Genomic DNA, 20,826 nt, shown 5'->3' with positions numbered 1-20,826 from the left:
TTGTTAGCTTTGGCCCAGCTTTCTAGTCTATTCAGGTCATTTTGAATCTTGATCCTGTCCTCTGGGGTATTAGCTATTCCCCCTAATTTGGTATCATCTGCAAATTTGATAAGTATGCTCCCAATTCTGTCATCCAGGTCATTGATAAAGATGTTGAACATCACTGGGCCCAGGACAGAGCCCTGTGGGACCCCACTGGTCAGTTCTCTCCAGGATGAAAAGGAGCCATTGTTGAGCACCCTTTGGGTTCAGCCGGTCAACCAATTACAGATCCATTTAACAGTTCCTTTGTCTAGCCCACATTTTACAAGCTTGTTTGCAAGAATGTCATGGGAAACCTTGTCAAAGGCCTTAGTGAAATCAAGATATACTATATCCACAGCATTCCCTTCATCTACCAAGCTGGTAATTTTATCAAAGAAAAAGATTAGATTTGTCTGGCATGACTTGTTTCTCTGAAACCCATGTTGACTTTTTGTGATTATGGCATTGCCTTCTAGATGTTCACAGACTCTCTGTTTAATGATCTGCTCCAGAATCTTTCCTGGTATTGATGTCAGACTAACTGGACGATAATTGTTGGGATCCTCTTTTTTCCCCTTTTTGAAGATGGGGACAACGTTTGCCCTCCGCCAGGAGTTTTCAAAGATTATTGCCAATGGCTCCGATATTACATTTGCCAGTTCTTTTAATACCCTTGGATGGAGTTCATCTGGTCCCGGAGACTTAAATTCATTTAGATTAATAAGGTGTTCCTCTACTATCTCTTTACTTATTCTGTGCTGAAATTCTTCTATTCTGTCCTCTGCTCCATTATCCTCAGGTTGAGCACCCTTTGCCTTTTCTGAGAAGACTGAGGCAAAGAAGGTGTTGAGTAATTCTGCCTTTTCTCTGTCTTCTGTTAGCATTTTGCCATCTTCTCCACGCAGTGGCCCTACCGTTTCCTTCTTCTTCCTTTTGCTGCGGACATATCCAAAAAAGCCCTTTTTGTTGTTCTTAACCTCTCTAGCAAGCCTGAGTTCATGCTGCGCTTTAGCTTTTCTGACTTTACCCCTGCACATGCCTGCTATTTCTTTGAATTCCTTTTTTGTGATTTCCCCCTTTTTCCATTTCTTATACATGTTCCATTTCAAACTTAGCTCGGTTGAAAGTTCCTTAGTCATCCATCCTGGTTTCTTGAGACACCTCCCGTTTTTCTTTCTCACTGGAAATGTTTGAAATTGTGCCTTCAGTATCTCCCTTTTGAGAAAGTCCCATCCGTCCTGAACTCCTTTATCTTTTAGTATTTCTGACCATGGAATCGCCTTCAATACTTCTCTAAGTTTACTGAAATCCGCTCTCCTAAAGTCTAGGATGCGTGTCTGACTATGCCTGGCTTCTCCTTTCCACTGTATTACAAACTCCAGGAGAACATGGTCACTTCCACCTAATGCTCCCACCACTTGCACCCCTTTAACCAAGTCATCCTTGTTGGTTAGGATCAGATCTAAAATAGCTGACCCCCTTGTTGCCTCTTCCACCTTTTGGACCATGAAATTGTCTTCCAGGCAAGTGAGGAATTTGCTAGGCCTTGAGGATTTTGCTGAGTTTGACTTCCAGCAAATATCAGGATAGTTGAAGTCGCCCATCACTACTACATCTCTCTTTTCTGACTGTGTGGTCATCTGTTCTAGAAAGATATCATCCAATTCCTCAGTCTGACTTGGGGGTCTGTAGTAGACTCCCACCGTAACATCCTTGTTGTTTCCCTCCCCTTTAATTTTTACCCAGATGCTCTCCACCTGGCTTCCATGATTGATGTTCTGGATCTCTTCACTGGTGTAAGTATCTCTGACATATAGTGCTATTCCTCCTCCTTTCTTGTTTGGCCTATTTCTCTTAAAAAGGTTATACCCCTCTATTTCCACATTCCAATCATGAGACTCATCCCACCAGGTTTCAGTGATGCCTATTATATCATATTTGCTTTGTTGTACTAGGAGTTCGAGTTCATCTTGCTTATTTCCCATGCTCTGTGCATTAGTGTAGAGACATCGCAGACCATGGTTCCCTTTTACTTGCTGCCTGTGCAAGTTTTTTTGCCTCCCACTGTTGGGTCCTTGCACTTTTTTTCTTATTTCCTCTATGTCGGTTTGACTATTTTCGCCATCCCTTTCGCCTTCCTTAATATTGTCTCCCTTCCCCTCGGAACTCAGTTTAAAGCCCTCCTGATCAAGTTCTTGAGACTTTTGGCAAAAACATTTCTTCCAACTGGCGTGAGATGCAACCCATCTGTTGCAAGAAGTCCCTCCTCATGGAACCGCAGCCCATGATCAAAGAATCCAAATCCTTCTCGGCGGCACCATCTGCAAAGCCAGTTGTTCACATCCGCTATTTTCCTCTCCCTTCCTGGACCATGCCCTTCAACTGGCAGAAGAGACGAGATGACAACCTGTACATCCATTTCTTTCAGCTTCCTACCAAGAGCCTCGTAATCTCTTTTGATGTTCTGAAGGCTGTGTCTTGCAGTATCATTAGTTCCCACGTGGACCAAAAGGAAGGGGTATTTGTCAGTAGGCTTGACCAGTCTTGTCAGTCTCTCTGTCACATCACGGATCTTTGCACCTGGAAGACAACACACCTCTCGAGACATCTTGTCAGGCCTACAAATCACTGCTTCTGTACCCCTCAGCAAGGAGTCCCCCACTACGACCACACGCCTCCTCCGAGGCTTAGCAGCGACTGTTCCCTCGGGTGGGACTCTCAGGCTCCCCTGCTCTGTCCCTGAAGTCTGTCCATGCTGCTCTTCTTCATCCTCCTTGATAAGGGAAAGAGCTTTGAATCGATTCTCTAGCTGCAAGGTCCCAGAACAATCCCTTCTTGGCTTACTTCTCTTTGTGACATTCCTCCAGCTGTCTGCCTCCTGTGTATGGCAAGTGACCTCTTCCACCCTAGCATCTTCCTCTGCGTGGTACTCATCCAAGATCGTTAGTTCTATTGTGTCCAGGAAATCTTCTTGTTCCCTAATATGCTGAAGTGTAGCTACTCTGGACTCCAGCTGCTGCACTTTCTCCTCCAAGAGTGCTACCAACTTGCACTTGGTGCATGTGAAGTTCTCCACTTCTGTAGGCAAGAAGAGAAACATCCCACAAGAGTTGCAGGTGACTACAGCAGATCCCTCGTTGTCCATACTGCAAAGTCTTCAGTAATGACTATAACAGTCAATCTACTGGGAATACTACTTTAAAGGAATGTCCTGGCTGCTACCTTACACTTAAAGGGAAGGTTCTGTTTCAATATCTGATTGTAACCCGATGCTATTTGAGTAGAATTCTTGAGATAAAGAAATTTAAAATTTAAAATGGAAGGCTCTGGAAGTTGGTATATAAAGCTAGTCTGCTAGCTCTGCCCCTTGTGACTCACAGATGTGACTCACAGAAGCTCCGCCCCTTCAGCAACAATCACACGGTCTCAAAATGGCTGCCAAGCAGCTCCTCTCCTTCTCCTCTCTCTGGCCAGACTGTTCTGGAAGGCTCTGGAAGGTGGTATATAAAGCTAGTCTGCTAGCTCCGCCCCCTTGTGACTCACAGATGTGACTCACAGATGGGGAGCAGGAGTTCGAGGTGGTCCAGATCTTGGACTCTCGTCACCGTCGGGGGCGCCTCCAGTACCTGGTCGACTGGGTTGGCTATGGGCTGGAGAAGCGCTCCTGGGAGGACGCTTCGGACGTGCATGCTCTGCATTTGGTTCAGGATTTCCATTGCCGCTGTTCGGACAGGCCCTGTCCTCTGCAGTCGGAGGGAGAGCGTTATATGGGAGGGGGAATGATGCTTCCATGGACTCAGTTGTACTGGATCACTTTGAGTCTGTAAGTACCAAGGATGTGGACAAGATCCTCAGCAGCGTTAGGAAGACGACGTGCTCTCTCAATCCCTGGCTTTCATGGCTGGCAGTTCAAGGAGGAACGGGGGTAACAGAGATGTTGCTCCGAATTGTTAATTCATCTCTCAGGGAGGGCCGATTTCCATCTAGTCTAAAAACGGCCATTGTAAAACCTCTATTAAAAAAGCCCTCCCTTGACCCCCTAATTCAAAATAATTATCGGCCTGTTTCACTGCTGCCATTTCTAGGGAAGGTGATCGAGAGAGCGGTTGCCTCCCAGCTGCAGGGGGTCTTGAAGGATACGGATTATCTGGACCCATTTCAAACCGTCTTCCGGGCGGGCTATGGGGTTGAGACTGCCATGGTCACCTTAGTCGATGATCTCCGTCTGGGCATAGACAGGGATAGCGTGTCCCTGTTAGTGCTCTTGGACATCTCTGCGGCCTTTGATACCATCGACCATGGTATCCTTCTGGATCGCCTGGGGGAGTTGGGCATCGGGGGCACTGCCCTGCAGTGGTTCCGTTCCTACCTCTCAGGTAGATTCCAGATGGTGGAGCTGGGGGACTGTCGCTCCAATAAGAGGACCCTTACATCTGGGGTCCCTCAGGGAGCGATTTTGTCCCCTATGCTATTCAACATTTACATGAAGCCGCTGGGAGAGATCATCCGGAGACACGGGGCACGGTGTTATCAGTACGCTGATGACACCCAAATAGTCTTCTCTGTGTCTCCGACTGATGCAGTGACTAGGGAGGGCATCTCTCCACTCAATGCCTGTCTGGAGTCGGTAATGGGCTGGATGAGGGAAAACAGACTCAGCCTGAATCCAGAGAAAACAGAAGTACTTGTGATAGGCTCCCCCGGTCCTGGGAAGGAAATTTGTCCACCTGTCCTGAATGGGGTCACGCTTCCCGTGAAGGACATAGTTCGCAGTCTGGGGGTGCTTCTGGACTCATCGCTTCACCTGACTCCTCAGGTGGATGTGACAGTCAGAGGTGCCTGTTATCAGCTTCGGCTGATACGCCAGTTGCGACCCTACCTGGGCCGGGGGGACCTTGAAACAGTGGTACATGCACTGGTAACCTCTCGACTCGATTTCAGTAATGTGCTCTACATGGGGCAACCCTTGTACCAAACTCGGAAGTTACAGTTGGTTCAGAATATGGCAGCAAGGCTGGTCACTGGTAGCTCCAGGGCCAGCCACGTAACACCTATATTGAAAGATCTGCACTGGCTGCCAATTCGCTTACGGGCGCAATACAAGGTGTTGGTTTTTACCTATAAAGCCCTAAATGGCTTGGGCCCAGAGTACTTGGCGGACCGCCTCTCCCCATATAATCCGCCCCGCACTCTCAGGTCAGGTGGGAGACAACTTTTGAGAGTTCCCAATGTGAGATATGCGGTGTCTGCGCATAGGGCTTTCTCTGCTTCGGCCCCGCAGACTTGGAACTCTCTCCCTGACGAGCTCCGCTCGGCTCCCTCCCTGGAGTCTTTTAAGAAAAACCTCAAGACTTACTTCTTTCGCCAAGCTTTCCCCCACGTGTCCTAATGCCATCCTTCTCCTTGTGTATTGTGTGTATTGTAATGGTTGGAACTGCTTCCACTGTGTTTTTACTGGTTTTTATTTATTAGGATTGAATGATGGATTTTATAATTTTGTATTGTATTGTTTTAATATGGGGGGACTCTGATTGTGTAATTTTGTATTTTTATTATTCTGTAAACTGCCGTGATCGAAGGAATGGCAGTATATAAATAAAATCTCATTCATTCATTCAATCTCATTCATGGCCAGCCAAGAGTCGGACTCAGAGGATGAGGAGGAGGATGTAGCTCCTCTAGTACAAGTGGAAATTGAGGCTACACCAGGTGCTAATCCTGCTCTGCCAGATCCCAGCTGCGACCTCCCAGCTCCAGAGGAGGAGGCTCAGCCAGGTCTTAGTGCTGGAGGGATTCCTCCTGAGGCTCAGCAGCCTAGTGGTGACTCTGGGGAAGAGCCAAGCTTGGAGGTGCCTTCCTTTAAGCAACGCAGGGCTGAGAATGCTTGCGTGCGTCGGTCCAGGAGAATTGCTGAGAGACAATTGGCAAACAAGCCTCAGCTGGCACGGAGAAGAGAGTCTCCTACTTAACCACCTGGGAGAGGCCTACTCGGTGCCAGAGTTTATTGCAGTATCCTTCTGTGTGATTACTGTCAGCACTGGCTCCTTGCTCCCTGGAACCCTGGTTTGCCTTGAACCCTTGACTTCGGAACGGACTGGACTCTTGTTACCTTCTGGCTGCCCTGACCTTGGACCGAGCTGACTTCTGTGGACTCTGGAATCCTGGTCTTGGCTTTGTTACTGGTGTGCTTCTTGTGGTCTAACTGAAAGGTCTGTAGCCTGCCTTTTAGCTCCTATTTTTGTTAAACAATCCTTATCAGCATTTGTTTGGACTTGTGCTGGCCGTAGTCCAGAACAGGACTCAGTGTTTATCCCCAAGGTCAATTCTATGTTCCATAGATCTCAAGAGGTCATTCTTCCATCTTTTTGTCCAAATCCTAAGAAGGCCTTAGAAAAACTCTGGCACACCTTAAGCGTACAGAGAGCCCTTTACATTTACATCAGCCACACCAATCAATTTAGACTAAGTGAGAGGCTGTTCATATCTTTTCACCCAGCTTCTAAGGGCAAGAAGGTCTCTTCCACTACTCTCTCCAGATGGCTCAGGCCCTGTATCTCTACATGCTACCAAATGGTGATGCCTTATCTAGCACCATTTTTGCTCATTCCACATGTAGTAATGCTACCTTAGCTGCCCTCTCTACCTATGCTCCCCTTTCTGACATCTGTAGAATAGCTACATGGTCATCGCCTCTACTTTTGTATGCCATTACTGTTTGGATACCTACCAGTCTTTGGAGGCTTCATTCAGTAGATGCACACTTCATTCCATCATAAAACATTGATGTTCCTCAGTTCTCCCATCCAGGTGGGGAAAGCTTAGTATATCCCATCAAATAGGATGTCTCCTGTCCATCACTGGAAAAATGAAAATTGAACATTGACTTACTGTGTGATGTTTGTTTTCAGCGATGGAGATAAATAATAATAATAATAAAATTTTATTTGTATACCACCCTTCCAATGATCAGGGCGGTGAACAGCAGATTAACAGCATAATACAATACATATATTAAAATACAGTACATTATACAAAGCTATTAAAAGCAATACTAAAACCCCTATCAACCAGCTGCCATTGCTGTCGAAGCGGGGGGAAGACTAGCTGGAGCTTGATTCAGGGAATGCTAGTCGGAACAGGAAGGTTTTTAACTCCTTCCTGAACTGGGCCAGGGAGGTGGCCGAGTGGAGCTCTATGGGCAGCGTGTTCCAGAGGGCCGGGGCGATGATGGTATATGACCTCTTCGCTGTGGAGGCTAGTCTAGCCCCTGGGACCCTCAGTAGTTGCTGCCCAGATGTTCTGAGGGTGCGGGGTGGAATGTATGGGGAGAGGCGGTCCTCCAGGTATCCTGGGCCCAAGCCATGTAGATAGAAACATCCTCCCCACCTCGAACTGAAGATTAGCCTAACAAGCCTAGGCTCCTTGTTGGAACTAATTATCTCAATTTTTTCTGACTATCTCTTTTATTCACACTTTTCTGCCCAGTTCTCCCATGTTCATATTGTTGTTGTTATTTAGTGTTATACAGTTGGTCCTTGGTATACGCAGGGGATCTGTTCCGGACCCCACCCCCCCACGTATACCAAAATCTGCGTATGCTCAAGTCCAATTGTCCCCAATGCATGCCGCCACTGGGGACAAAAGTCCCTCCCCTCCCCTCCTGTTTCCCTCCCTCCCTGCTTATCTGCTTGGTCGCCGCCGTCGCCGCAGAAGGGTCAGGTGGTGGCCTGGAGGCCTCTTGGTCTCCAACACCATCACCCACGATTTCCTGCGGCAGCAGCGGCAACGAAGAGGTGGCGGCGGCTGGGGAGGGAAAGAGGGAGGGAGGCAGTGAGGGAAGGTGGGGGGAGGGGAGGGGAGGAGAGGGACTTTTGTCCCCAATGGCGGCGTGGGTGCACGCGCGCCGCCATTGGGGACAACTTACGGATTTGCTATCCGCGGATGCTCAAATCCGCGCATGGCAAATCCATGTAAAAGGAGGACTGACTGTACCAGTTTTTATTCATAGCTTAGCTGTAACAAGGACTGCAGTTGCAGAGGGCTTCTCCCCCTAGTGGCAGTCCAGTTAAAAGGTTCTACTTCCTGCCTCTCAGAGTGGATCAAAGGAACATAACCCATCATATAGGATGTCTCCATCACTGAAAACAAATATATCACAAGGTAAGTCAACGTTCATTTTTGATATGACGTGTGGATAAGGTGGTAACCCTTAGGGGCATGTAACCAAGGATCTAAATGATGAAGCAAAGGAAAACTATGCATAACTGTTTGTGCCTACACTAAAGGCTGGATGGATAGGGAAAGGGGTCAGTGCTTCGAAGACATATTACACTCTTGCTTTTTACCAGGGGATGGTTTCATTTTTTTGATAAGAGTTAAAGTATAGTACTTATATTGACCCATGGATAAGTCAACCCAGGTTTTTGGGGTCTATTTTTGACTAGCATTTCTAGACTTATACATGAGCATGTATGGTATGTGTTCATGCTCTGCCTTGTGATAATGACAGATTTTCTTCATGGTAATAATGGTTGGCAGGAGTAGGAAAACTGCAGACCACATGAAGCCCCAACCCTTCTCTTGTGCTCCCTGATTTCTCTTGAAATTCCCATATGCTCTTCAGATTTGGGGGAGATGGAAAATCACCCCTCCCCCCCAAAAAAGTTGAAATTAGGGCGGTTGCTACACCTAAATTTCTTCAGGAACAGTGAAATAGAAAACTGCCTTACATGTGTGAAAAGGCCATCAAACCCCTAGAAAATTTCAACCATGATACTCACTGGTGACTTCTGCCCAAAAATCAACTAGTGCAGCCTGTCACTGTGCTTTTACTAAGGAAAGATTGAACCCTGCTGTATTTGCCCACTGTTGTTCTAAGAGCTGATTTATACATACAATAAATTAGGATCCCAGTTGTTGTCAGAAACCACCACCCTTTTCAAGGAAGAAGTAAGAAAAGTGTACCTTTTCAGGTAGAAGGGGGAGGGCCCTTGTTTTTCCCTTCACTCAATGCTTTCCTCCTTCTATCTGCTGGACATTTTTCTTTCATCTGGAAACAATACATGTCTCCATCATAGAAGGAAGGGAGAAGCATCTGGCAACAGAACAATTAAGTAGTACATCCTCTTGTTTATGACCTCCCTCCTGCCAGCTGTCCCTTCTGCTTTGCATCTGTGTAGTGGCAACCAGGATTTTCAGGTCTGTATTTGCTGTGACAAAACCTTTCAGACAGGATATTTTGCTTTCTTTCTGGTCCATTTCCAAGGAGTGGCCTCAGAAGCATCTCGCCTCTCTTGCCTATTTGGGTCCAACACCAAGGCCCCCTGAAGAACCAGAGCAGAAGACTTCTAGACCTCCTTTATATGTCAGGCTTTACAAGAGGCTTGCACATTATTGGGCACCTGCCCCCACAGGTAAATGACGTGTGACAAAGTTACCCTTTCAAAAATGATATATGTTAGAAGCACACACCCTTCTCATTCAGGTAGCATGGCCTTTAGAGATACATCAGCTGATTCAATAGAGTGCAGATACTTCTCTTTTTGCTTTATGAATGTACTTTCTCCATCTCTGCTGCTATAGTTTTCATCTACAAGCATGTAATGTGAATTGATAGAAGCCTTGTGAAGTAACTAGGGGAAAAAACCATCTAGGCCTTTGGTAGTCTTACACCATACTGTCTTGTGTCATGCTCATCTTAATGATATCTTCACTGTCTGATCTTAGAAACCCCCAAGGAGATGACCCCAGAGGTCTGGGAAGTAATGCAGCTGTCAGCCATTGAATTCTCTGTCACTACTCAGAACAGACATCTTGACTTAAAAGTAAGACTAGAGACATTAAAACGTTCAAAAACTTCCTATTTCATAATATCACTGCACTGTGAGTAGAATAATTGTACTTGCTTTAAGTATGTTAGGTCTTATATATTGGGTTGAAATTGAAAATGATAACAAACTATTACTGATGTGGGGTGTGTGTGTGTTTTTCCTTTAAAAATTCACCAATTGAGAGTCTGTTTACCATATATCTTCTAAGTAGGACATGGTGAATTACACATGCTCACATACAGTATGCGTACCAAAGACTGTGTGTCTGTTGTAATTCCATAAAACTAAAGGATGTATATTTCAGAGCAGAATTCTTTGAAGGAAGAAGGGAGATCAAAGTTCCTAGTTGTTTTGGTGTTATTGTTTTTTTAAATCTTGGAAGTGTGTGGAGAATGTCTGATCAATCAGATAATCAGAGGGGACTCTGAGTGAGATTTCCAGTGATAGGGGAGTTGGCCTTCAGTATCCCATACATGCCTTTCTCCTTTGTATGAGCAGAGCCATAATAAGTAATGCAAATCTTGTGTAACTGGCAGACCGCATTGTGTGAACTAAAATAGGCTATATACATACTTTGTTTACTTTGCTTACTTTGCAAAATATGTCTAGTCCAGCTTTTTATGTTACAATCATTTTGTTTGTTTAGCAGAATTTACATATCCTTATCTATGGTCTAGTCCACAGGAAAGGAACACATGTCACTGCATCTTCCGTCATTCATCCACATTGCGTGTGCTAGCAGGAATGATGGGAGTTTCAGTCAAGCAACATGTGGAGGACCATACATTCTCCATCACTGCAGTCGCAAGAGCAATGGCTCTAACACCTAGTTCACCTCTTATATGTACTACATCCATGCTGTGAGTCTGTATTCCCATTCAGATGTGGTACCACATAGGAACTAAAATTAGTAACTGTGTCCTGCGTTGAGTAAATGCACTTTCACATACATGCCCAAGTTTAAGTCAAATGCCATGTGAACAGTTAATGTTCAGTTATCAAATGATGTGATAGTACTTGCACTTGTCAGCAAGGTCACAGAGATACTCTCTGGATCTTAGTGCTCTATTTGTATTTTAATCCCCCTTTAGAACCTGGGATGCCTGTGAGAAAAAAACCCATGTACATTGAGAATCATAGCTTAAAGTTCCATCCATGTAACACTATGCCACATTTGCCATCTTCCTGTCCTAGATAACTTCCTCTTGTGCTCTCCCATCATAGCCATTTAGTGACCATTGGAGAGTGGGGCATGTTAGAGAGCACCTGGCTCTGACCTTATAGTGAGATACAGAATGACAACAGCATCCTCTGGGACCCCAGAGGACCCTCAGAAAGTCCAGAAGGATGCCTCTGTCATTCTGCATCAGTCTATAGGGTCCTGCCAGATGATTTGCCAGTGCTCTCCACCTGGCCCACACTGGCCACTAAAACACTGTGGAAGGAGGGCATTCGGAGGAGGAAGGATGGTCTTGATGGGGTGGGGGCCATTGTACAATTGAGAGTGAATTCCTCCGCAATGACCAGCAGGCATATGTTACAGAGGTCAGTAAGTGGGTGTCAACCTCTGTTCCAGCTATAGAGAAAAGCCTTCTTGTGTTCACTGAGGTGCCCCTACAAGCAGAATGGAAGTACACTCGGCTATGCCATCATCTGAGGGCCAACAAATTCTGGGAGGTTGCACCCTCTAATTCTGAGGAAAAGATATCAGGGAAAGAGAAAACCAGCCTGGCCTCACCTGTCATGAAAGGGGCATATAACATGAAATAATTCTAATTTCACACACATACGCTTTAAAAAGAAATAATCTTGCTTGTGAGGGTTTTGATCCTCTATATTTGGAAAGAGTCTGAAGATATGTTCAAATAAAGATAAGGGATTTATGTCTCTGTGTGAGAATGTGCACTCTCTTTAGTTTTTAACCTGGCAGTGTGCTTAAAAAGCACATGCAAAAAACTTTCCTGTCTCCCAAATATAATGATTTTCCCCAGGGAAGAGGAGAATCAGATAAAATTTAAAATACAGACAGAAGAGTGAACTTATTTACCTTTTAGTAGAATATTTATAATGTGCTGTGTGTGTTAGTGTTATTTTGTCTTCTTCCTAAACATTTTTAGCGTACTGAAGACTTCATGAATATTTGCATTGAACCTGATACAGTCAGTAAGGGAGACTACATAACAAGAGGGTGAGTACTAGACAACCTGTAAAATATCTACCTTTTCATAGCCATGGCATTTGCTTGCTTGTTTATTTTTAGTTAGTAGGTAGCTTTTAATAAGGAGTGACAAGTTCTAAATTAGATTCTAGGTTTCACTGTCATGCTGAAATCAAAAAGAGGACTCAGCTAATGTGGTGCTCTTGCGGAAATAAACCTTCAAATGATTCCATTTGCTGTGTCATATATAGTCAGCCAAGACACTAAGGGAAAGGTTCTTGTTGGTTAATCCCAGTCTTTAATTTATGGTTTCCATGATCACTGTCAAAGTGCAGATAATCTCCCTGTTTCCTTGAATCTCTGTAAATCCCTTTTGCTGACATGCAGTGACATTATATATTACTATGCCTATATCTAGAGGACATTGGCATGAGCGCAGGGGGAATAGGGATTATTATTTTTCTAGTAAGAGGGATGCAGTGTGCATGCATGGTTTAACAATGGCCAAAAAAAAAAAAAAATCACTCCAAACACCTTTTTTCTTATGTATTTAAGCAAAGCCTTCAGAATTTTCTCTGTTCCTCTGCATTTTGTTTTAAACAGAAGTCTAAAGATGCAGGAACCCCACATGTGTCCAGAAGGAAGCCAGTTTCTTCAGGCTAGTAGATGCATCTTGGAGCTTCCAGAGGTGAGAAATAAAAAGAGCCTATTTGCTCTTCATTTTTCTTAAAGGGCATTATGCATGCTGTACAGGGTTTTGTTCCTACCACCATGTAAAAAAGTGATTGTCTACTAAGTCTTTATTAGCTTTTTGGAAGGACTGGAAACCCTAGATTGCTTTATTTTTTTGAGAAATAACAAAAGTTATGATTAGATTATTGGTTTTGAAAATTAGTAGAAGTTAAATGAACAAATGAAGTGAAACATCTACAGAGAGTGAGATCAAATTTTAGGAAATACCATGTAACTGCAAAAAAGACAACTGGAAGCCATTTTGTTGTTGTTGTTAAATATTGTACTGTGGGCCCTTAGTATTTGCTGACATTTGGTTCCAAAGTCCCCCATAGATACCAAAATCTGTGGATGCTCAAGTCCCATTAAATACAATGGCATAATAAAATGGTGTCCCTTATATAAAATGGCAAAATTGAGATTTGCTTTTTGAAATTTACACACACATACACATATATTTCAGTATTTTCAAGCCATTGATGATTGAATCTGTGGATAAAGAATCCATGGATACACTCTTTCAGTTCAATATCTAGTTTAATTCCTTTCAGATTTACTACTATTTACTATACGAATCCTTGGGTACGGATGGCCAACTGGTTTCTTTTAGTGTGTCTTTTTATATACAGATACTATAGTTCATTTTGTGTCTCTTTGTGTGTTTTACTCAACTTTTTTAGCATATATAGAATTTTAATAAAAATGTTTTTTTTTAAAAAAATACAAGGATGACTGCCCTTCTTTGAACTAGGAAGTAAATTGGAAGTTCCTAACTTCCTTCTTAGGAGAAGATCTCTCCTGGCCCTAAAATGGCCTAAGTGGAATGGTCAAAATGAAAGTGCCTCCCATTTCTCTTAGCAGGCATAGGACATTTTTTAAACTGACCTCCCATTTCATTCTGAAAATTATTTAGAGGGTGCTGGGAGGCAGCAGGAGCCTCACAGATGGCATGGAGTGAGGCACTTTACCCACTCCAGACCTGCACCATATTGTCATTGCTGTTTCTTTGTAAGAAACAACCTTTTTTTTTTAATTGGCACGTTTTTGTATTTGTCGGCTTCTCTTTCTAAATTAGTGTATACTGACTTAACTCTAGAGTTCCAAAGCAAATTAGCTTTGTTCTGGTGCATGTGTGGGACTGCACAGAGAACATGAAGGTTAGAAAAAGCCAAAAACAGTCTTTTTGGGCAAAGTTTTAAATTGGTGGTCCTTTATTTACATTTAATGTAAATTTTAATTATTTGATGCTTTTAGACATTAGGATAAGGGTGCAAAGATATATTCTACGAACTGCTTCATCTTTTATATGGAACCTGTATAGACTACAGTACAGTGGTGCCTCGGGTTACGAAATTAATTCGTTCCGTGGCACCGTTCGTAACCCGAAAAGCCTTCGTAAGCCGAATTGCCATAGGCGCTAATGGGGAAAAGCCGCGATTCCGTGCGAAAAAGCCGAAAAAAGCACCAAAAGTTTTTTCGTAACCCGAAAAAACATTCGTAACCCGGAACAATGTTTTCCTATGGGATTTTTTCGTATCCCGAAAATTTCGTAACCTGGGTATTTCGTATCCCGAGGTACCACTGTATTTGAACATATCCATGGCTGCTTTGTATCCCATTTCTACTGCTGCTATAGTCTCACCCCTAAAGAATTAAGCAAACATTCTTTAGTGGACATAGGTTAAATGGAAAGATTCAAGGATTGTTTAAGTCAGGTGTAATTAACCTTCAGCCCACCATGTTTTGTATTTCATCTCCCACAATTTCTTATCATTGGTCAAGTAAACGTTTAGAGAGCAACAGTACATCTGCATCTAGAATGATTAAACACTGTACCTCCCCTAAGCCTGGAAAAAGAATTCAGTTCATTGGTTCAAGGTCTGCACAAAGAGCGGCAGAGGGGCCATGACAAAAATGAAACTATATCAATTGTGCTCTTTGAGTATGCAGACTGGATGGTGCCTCATGGGAAGTGGGAGGCACTGTAAATAGAGTGACCAATGAAGTAGCTTAGGCTGTCAAAAGAAGAGACTTTTCGTAGCAATTGGCTTTCTTATCCACATGAGGATAAATTAGTTCATGATAATATTGCTTGAAATATTCCACACAAGGCTTGAAAAAACAGATAGAGTAGTAGGCATTCCAAACACACTCAAAGTAATGGTTAGAGTGGTCATTGCAAACTGTGTATGTTGTTTGCCTTCAAGTCATTTTCAACCTACAGAGACCCTAAAGTCATAAGGGTTTTCTTTGCAAGTTTTGTCAGAAGGGGTTTGTCATTGGCATCCTCTGAGGCTGAAAGAGTGTGACTCACCCAGTGGGTTTTCATGGCCAGGTTGGGATTCAAATCCTGGTCTTCCAGAGTTGTAGTCCAACACTCAAACTACTACACCGCACTGGCTCTCCATTGCAAACTATTAATTTCTTAAGAAATCCTTGGACATCTGACTGGAAACATACCAGAATGAGACATGAATATCAGCTGTTTTTGGTATGTTCCTGTACCACATAACTGGACAAACAGCAACTCAGACATAGCCTTAAGAAGCAGATATGTTAATCTTTCCTATGTAACCAATTATTGTAAATTTTGATTTTTCTGCAGAATTCAGAGGGCTCATTGTCTATAGACAATGAGGAATATGAAGCAATGCCAGTGGAGGTGAATCTGTTACCCAGGAAACTCCAATTCTTCTGTGATGCCAGAAAAAAGGAGCAAATGCTTCACAGTACATCATAATCCTCTAAGATGTCAACTATTCCATTTTTTAAAACAATGTTCAACTCCTGATTGCCAGGGGTTACAATAAACTGCAGCCATCACCAGTGCCAAAGGAAGCAGATGTTTCTGAAAAAGGTGTTCATTGTACTATCAACTGAACTGTTCAATGAATGGTCCCTGAAGACTCTGCTCTCTTCAACTATGATGAAAGCCTTGTGTGTAAGTACTGTAACTGGATTTCTGCATTTTAAATTCTCTGGCTTGGAGAGAAACAGGAGTTAGTCATATGTACCTACCTTCTGTTCTGGTATGGTCATTCCATGAAGGAAGAGATATTCTCTGCCCCTGCTACATCTGTGACAGTTGTGTGTATTTCAAGAGAGTGAATAGTGACACTTAGGACCCCCCCCCAATTTGTTTCCATTGCTAATTGGATTTTTAAAAATCGGGCATAACATGAAAGTGATGCACTGAGAATCCAAGGAGATGACAAAGCCTCTAATATGAATATGTCTTACCTAATCTGTTTCAGAAGCAACTTTGGTATTTCTCTATTCATTGTGATTGGCATGAATGTAAGTTACTCCTACTCTCCACTATAAAGTGAAGATGAAACACTGTAAATGCTAATTGTTATTATCTAAAACACAGGACAGTCATGGTCTTCCTTTACTAATGTAAAATGCCTTAAAATATCTCTGTTCTGGAACAAAATATGGTTAAGGAATTATGCATGTCTCATAAAAGTTGTTTGAGAATAAATCAGTCAGCACAAAGCATAAATGTGTTAAAAGTGAGTTTTAATAGAGTAAAAAACATCATCATCGTATGTACATAAGTCCCTCTTGGGCTGTATGGAGGGAGTGGCAATCCATAAACTTAGTACTCCTCTCTTACTGAAAAATAAAAAAAAGCCACTCATACTATTTATACTTCTCAGGAAAGGTGCTTAGTCACAGCTTGGTGAGAAGAGGCTAGCTGCCAATCATACCATATTCAACTTTACAAGTTTTCAGCAGAAACATGAAAATCAACACAGCCTGTGTTAGCCATATGGCAACACCAAGATAGCATCTATATACTCTTGAGACTGCATCGACTGTTGAGGGATTCCACAACCATTTGTGCAACCAAGAATATATATATTCTTTTCCCTGGGGGAGAGAAAAAGCACACTCTCATTGACACTCATAAGTATATTCAAGTTAATGTGACTGACATCTTGCCAGAAAATATTTCTAGTATCAGCAGTATCTTTAGGCCTGAACCTACTGTATTATGTGGGAGAGCTATGATGAAGCCTCTTCCTTTTAAAAACTTAAATTTATATTAGGGCAAGTCTTACACAGTGTTGCTAACCTTGATCCAGCTTAGGAGAAAGGAGTACATGCTCCTTAATTTTACTTTTTAAAATAAAATAAAGCAGTGGTAGTAGGTCAAATCATAGGGCCCCATGTTTTGACACTTGGCGGCCTTTAGTTATCACTCACAGTAATAACTGGGTTCCTTTCTCTTACATAAGCGTCTGGGTTGAGGATGTGTGTGTGCATATAGCACATTCCATTTGTCACACAGAAAGCGCTGCAGTGAAGCTAGTAGCCATATTAAAAGGATGTATATCAAGCAGTTACTTAAAGTACATGTTTTGACTTGGTTCACAAATGTATGTTTATCATTTGACTTGCATGGATTAAGAGGGACATCACAGTCCAAATTTTCATACTGCCGAATGTGACAACTTGCAATAATCATCCAGCTGCTTCCATATCAAGTGATCTACATGCATACGTAACCCATCCAGTGATAGGAACCATGCCTATTGTAAGAGTACACCATATCCACTATGGAGTATTGATGCTATGGTCAAGTATGTCTTTCTATATTAACGGAAGATGGGACAGTAGTTCACTGCTAAGGTGATATACCTTCTAGACACATAAAAATACCCAGTGAGCATCTACAGACCAGACTTGCACATCTTGTCCTGCCCAATTTATTATTTGTATCTGAAGAACAAACTTAATTCTCTTAATTTTCTATCCTTACATAGTCACAACTGCGCCATTCATGCAGGAGAGAGAAGTATGCATAGGCTTAGGGCGAACCCCAACATTTACAGAAGTATGTTCAGAGGACATACAGAATATTTTAACACATGGCTAAAATTCTGTCCAGAAACACTCCCCACAGCAGTTCTTATTGCAAGGCCCATGTTTATCTTCCATTTAAATTCATGTACCACAGTTGAGGTTATAGGACCACCAGTAAAAATGATATTCTCAAGTGCTGAAACATATTTGTATTTGATTTTTTTGAAGCCAAAGAAAGTCTTTTCAAGTGTTTCTTAAATACAAGACAGAAAGAAGAAAGTATTGATTCATTACTGAGCAATTTTCAATTTGTGTTAGAACAAGGCTCAGCAAGACGAAGAACAGCAGTGTGGCTTGGATCCTATGAATTTTCTTCAGCTGTCACAACATAAAAAGTTGAAACTGTATCCATAATTTGATTAGAAGAAAGTCTATCAAATTTCAGCTTTTAATGACATTTCTGCAACTGTTTATTCAAATGTTCCAGTGGCAATCTACGTTGTCTCAGGATGCCAAATTTTATTTACTACTTTACCTGACCCAGTGGCAAAGTTGCAGATGATAAAAGGACTACACATATTGTACATGGTTATAGGTTATCACATACCTGCACTCTTCTTTGGGAATAAAATCCTCTTGTACACAGAGAGGAAACAGAAGTAGCCACTTTCTGCTTACCCAGAGTGAGGAGGACCAGTGAAATAGCAGCCCCTAGCTATGGTAAGGCCACAGAAATGGTCTTTCTGAACCTCTGAAAAAAGAAGCATAGCAAGGAAAAGCAAGAAGGGACAGATTTTAGATTTACGAAGGTCTGCATATTCCTCTAGAGAATTTGTAATGTTTCAGACTAATGTTATTTCCCATTTGAGGCTTCTGCAACCTCCTACTACTGAAGAATTTTTGCAAATGAACAGATGTGGCTTAGCCCAGGACTTGACAATCCCCCTTCAGGTTTAGAAGTGTTGTCTACTGCCCTTGAAGGTTAAAAAGAGTGGCTGTGGACAGAACCTGAAGAAATCCCAGAAGTCAATAAAAGAAAAGATAGTGTGCAGGATTTCTGTTACTTTGCATAAATTGCACACACCCCTGTACCAAATGGAAATTAAAATATTTAAAAATGTGTCTATGCAGTTTACAGTCTTTATTAATTTGGCTTTGATGCTTCAGTTTGTTGCAGCAAATGCTTTTCCACATGTCATATTGTCATAGGTGCTAGCTTAAGACATGACTGTGACAGTTTTAGCAAATTATTTCTAACTTTACCATAGATATGATTCCCATCTAAGACCCATGCCAAGTATTCTAACCTGGCACTACAAGCATTCCTTAAATGTGCCTTTTAAAGACCCCAGTATTTGCTGTCACTGCTTCAAGACCTTCCTGTTGTCAACAATTTCTGTTGCTTACAAAGTGTAAGAAGAAGGAATGGACTATTATGTGTGCACAAACACACACACACACACACTGATTAATTCAAAGATTTAACCATGTTAGTCTGTAGAATCAGTATGTAGAGTGATCTTGCAGCACCTTTGAGACTAACTGAAAGAAAAGTTGGCAGCATGAGCTTTCGTAGACTTAAGTCTACTTCCTCAGATGCATTTCTTTCTTTCAGTTAGTCGCAGAGGTGCTACAAGAGCTCTGTACATACACAATGATTAAGGGGGGAATCTTTCCTAAATAACAGGAAAGTTGCATGGACTGAATCCATGAAACTAAAATGGATATTATCAGATGGGAAAGAAGTCTATGCAGCATGTTTAAAGACAAGACAGGGACTACAAATGAACCCTATGAGCATACTTCGATGATAGCTTCAACAGGTCCTACCTAAATCTTTTAAAATGTGACCATGCCTCTGCACCTTTAACAACAGCTTTCTGCCACACAGAGATTAAAACATAGAGCTTTTTGTAGTATGAAAGTACTGTATGCAAAAGTACTCTACCTGCTGTATTTCAAGCAAATGTAAAAATACTAGTTCTGAGTGCCCAGAATCTGATAAACTACTATGAACTTATTTTCCCCCCAAAAGGGTACCTTACAACTCACTCCCAGGCCCTGCAGTGTTAGGTTTATAGGCAACCCTATTTGGGGTATACAGTAATATATAAATGCAAGCAAATGACAGAATGCTCCACACACACACCCCGAGTGGTCTGACAAAGGGTCTCTAAAACCTGAGTTTCAAATTAAGGTTATGATCTACTCAGCTCCAAGCATGATATTCCAATAGTGAATGTGTTGCTGCATCTTTGCAGTTTGAGATGTGGAACATAGGCCTGCCCTGTCCATAAATCACCATTACTGCAATGGGCCAAGAGGTGCAACCATAAGAGTTGCTTGAGAGAATCATTTGCTGCTTACTGCAGCAGTAAAGTATTTCAATTCTTCTATTTCACAATATAAAATAAGTTACTCAAGTCCTTGCAGAAGATGAATCTCCCCTGCTGACCACCTAAATATGAGGTAGGAATGAAGGGTTAAGATAGAAACTGCCTTTCTTCCATATGGGAAAGAGGAGGAATGCCTTCACTGTTGTGGCCTGCAAATGGATTAACTGCATCATCCATCCATCCTACTTTCAGTACCTTTAATGGGTGTTCTTATTTTAAAAACAAAACACCAAGTATTCCCTACAATTAATTAGGGCAAAAGTCCACCTATGTACAAAGTAAGCAAAGCAAAAGAAATGATTTGAGAAGACTTATTTCTTCTGGTCATTTTTGATGGACACAGTGTGGAAGCCTTTCAGATGTTTTTAAACTTGTAACTTGCAGCATTCATCTAGCTAGGGCTGACATGAGCTGCAGTTCAACATCTGGAAGGACACAGTTGCCTACTTGCATTACATCCACCTCTCTTCCCTCTACAAGGTAAACAGTGACTTGATTGAAAGAACTGACAAGTTAATATGTGAAAAAACAACTAAGCTGGGCAGTCTCAAATGTCTACGGAAAACAAAATGAAGGATGACATTTAACCAGACACAGATTTTGAATTTAACAAGGGCCAGCAAATATTAACCCAGTGACCTAACCAGGAGTGGGGACCTGTGATCCTCTAGATATTGTTGGACCTTCAGCCAACACGGGAGGTGGACAGAGATGGAATTTCTGGGACAACAGTATCCCTTCCATACTACTTTCAGTTAAGTTCAACAGAGTTCTTCACTTGTTCATTTATCTCAGCAATTCTGGAGTGTCATGAGGATTAAAGATCCCAGTCTATGTGAAATTGAAGGCTTTTACAGCTGGCATCCATAGTTTG

General features: G+C 42.4%; 1 protein-coding gene across 2 annotated transcripts in view; it reads left to right on the top strand.

The window, feature by feature from the left end:
• Positions 1–16,249, top strand: part of AGK (acylglycerol kinase) — a 75,681-nt gene extending 59,432 nt beyond the window's left edge. For both annotated transcript variants that reach the window (XM_042468093.1, XM_042468092.1), the window contains 5 exons: positions 9,290–9,437; positions 9,751–9,848; positions 11,972–12,042; positions 12,616–12,700; positions 15,350–16,249. In XM_042468093.1, coding sequence (XP_042324027.1) covers positions 9,290–9,437; positions 9,751–9,848; positions 11,972–12,042; positions 12,616–12,700; positions 15,350–15,484 — 537 coding nt within the window. In that variant the 3' untranslated portion in view covers positions 15,485–16,249. The remainder of the gene's footprint in view (positions 1–9,289; positions 9,438–9,750; positions 9,849–11,971; positions 12,043–12,615; positions 12,701–15,349) is intronic.
• The last annotated feature ends 4,577 nt before the right edge of the window (positions 16,250–20,826 follow it).

Source organism: Sceloporus undulatus, chromosome 5 (assembly GCF_019175285.1).
Source record: "Sceloporus undulatus isolate JIND9_A2432 ecotype Alabama chromosome 5, SceUnd_v1.1, whole genome shotgun sequence".
Taxonomy (NCBI): Eukaryota; Metazoa; Chordata; class Lepidosauria; order Squamata; family Phrynosomatidae; genus Sceloporus; species Sceloporus undulatus.
Note: the sequence above shows the minus strand (reverse complement) of the source record. Positions and strands in the feature narration are given on the sequence as shown.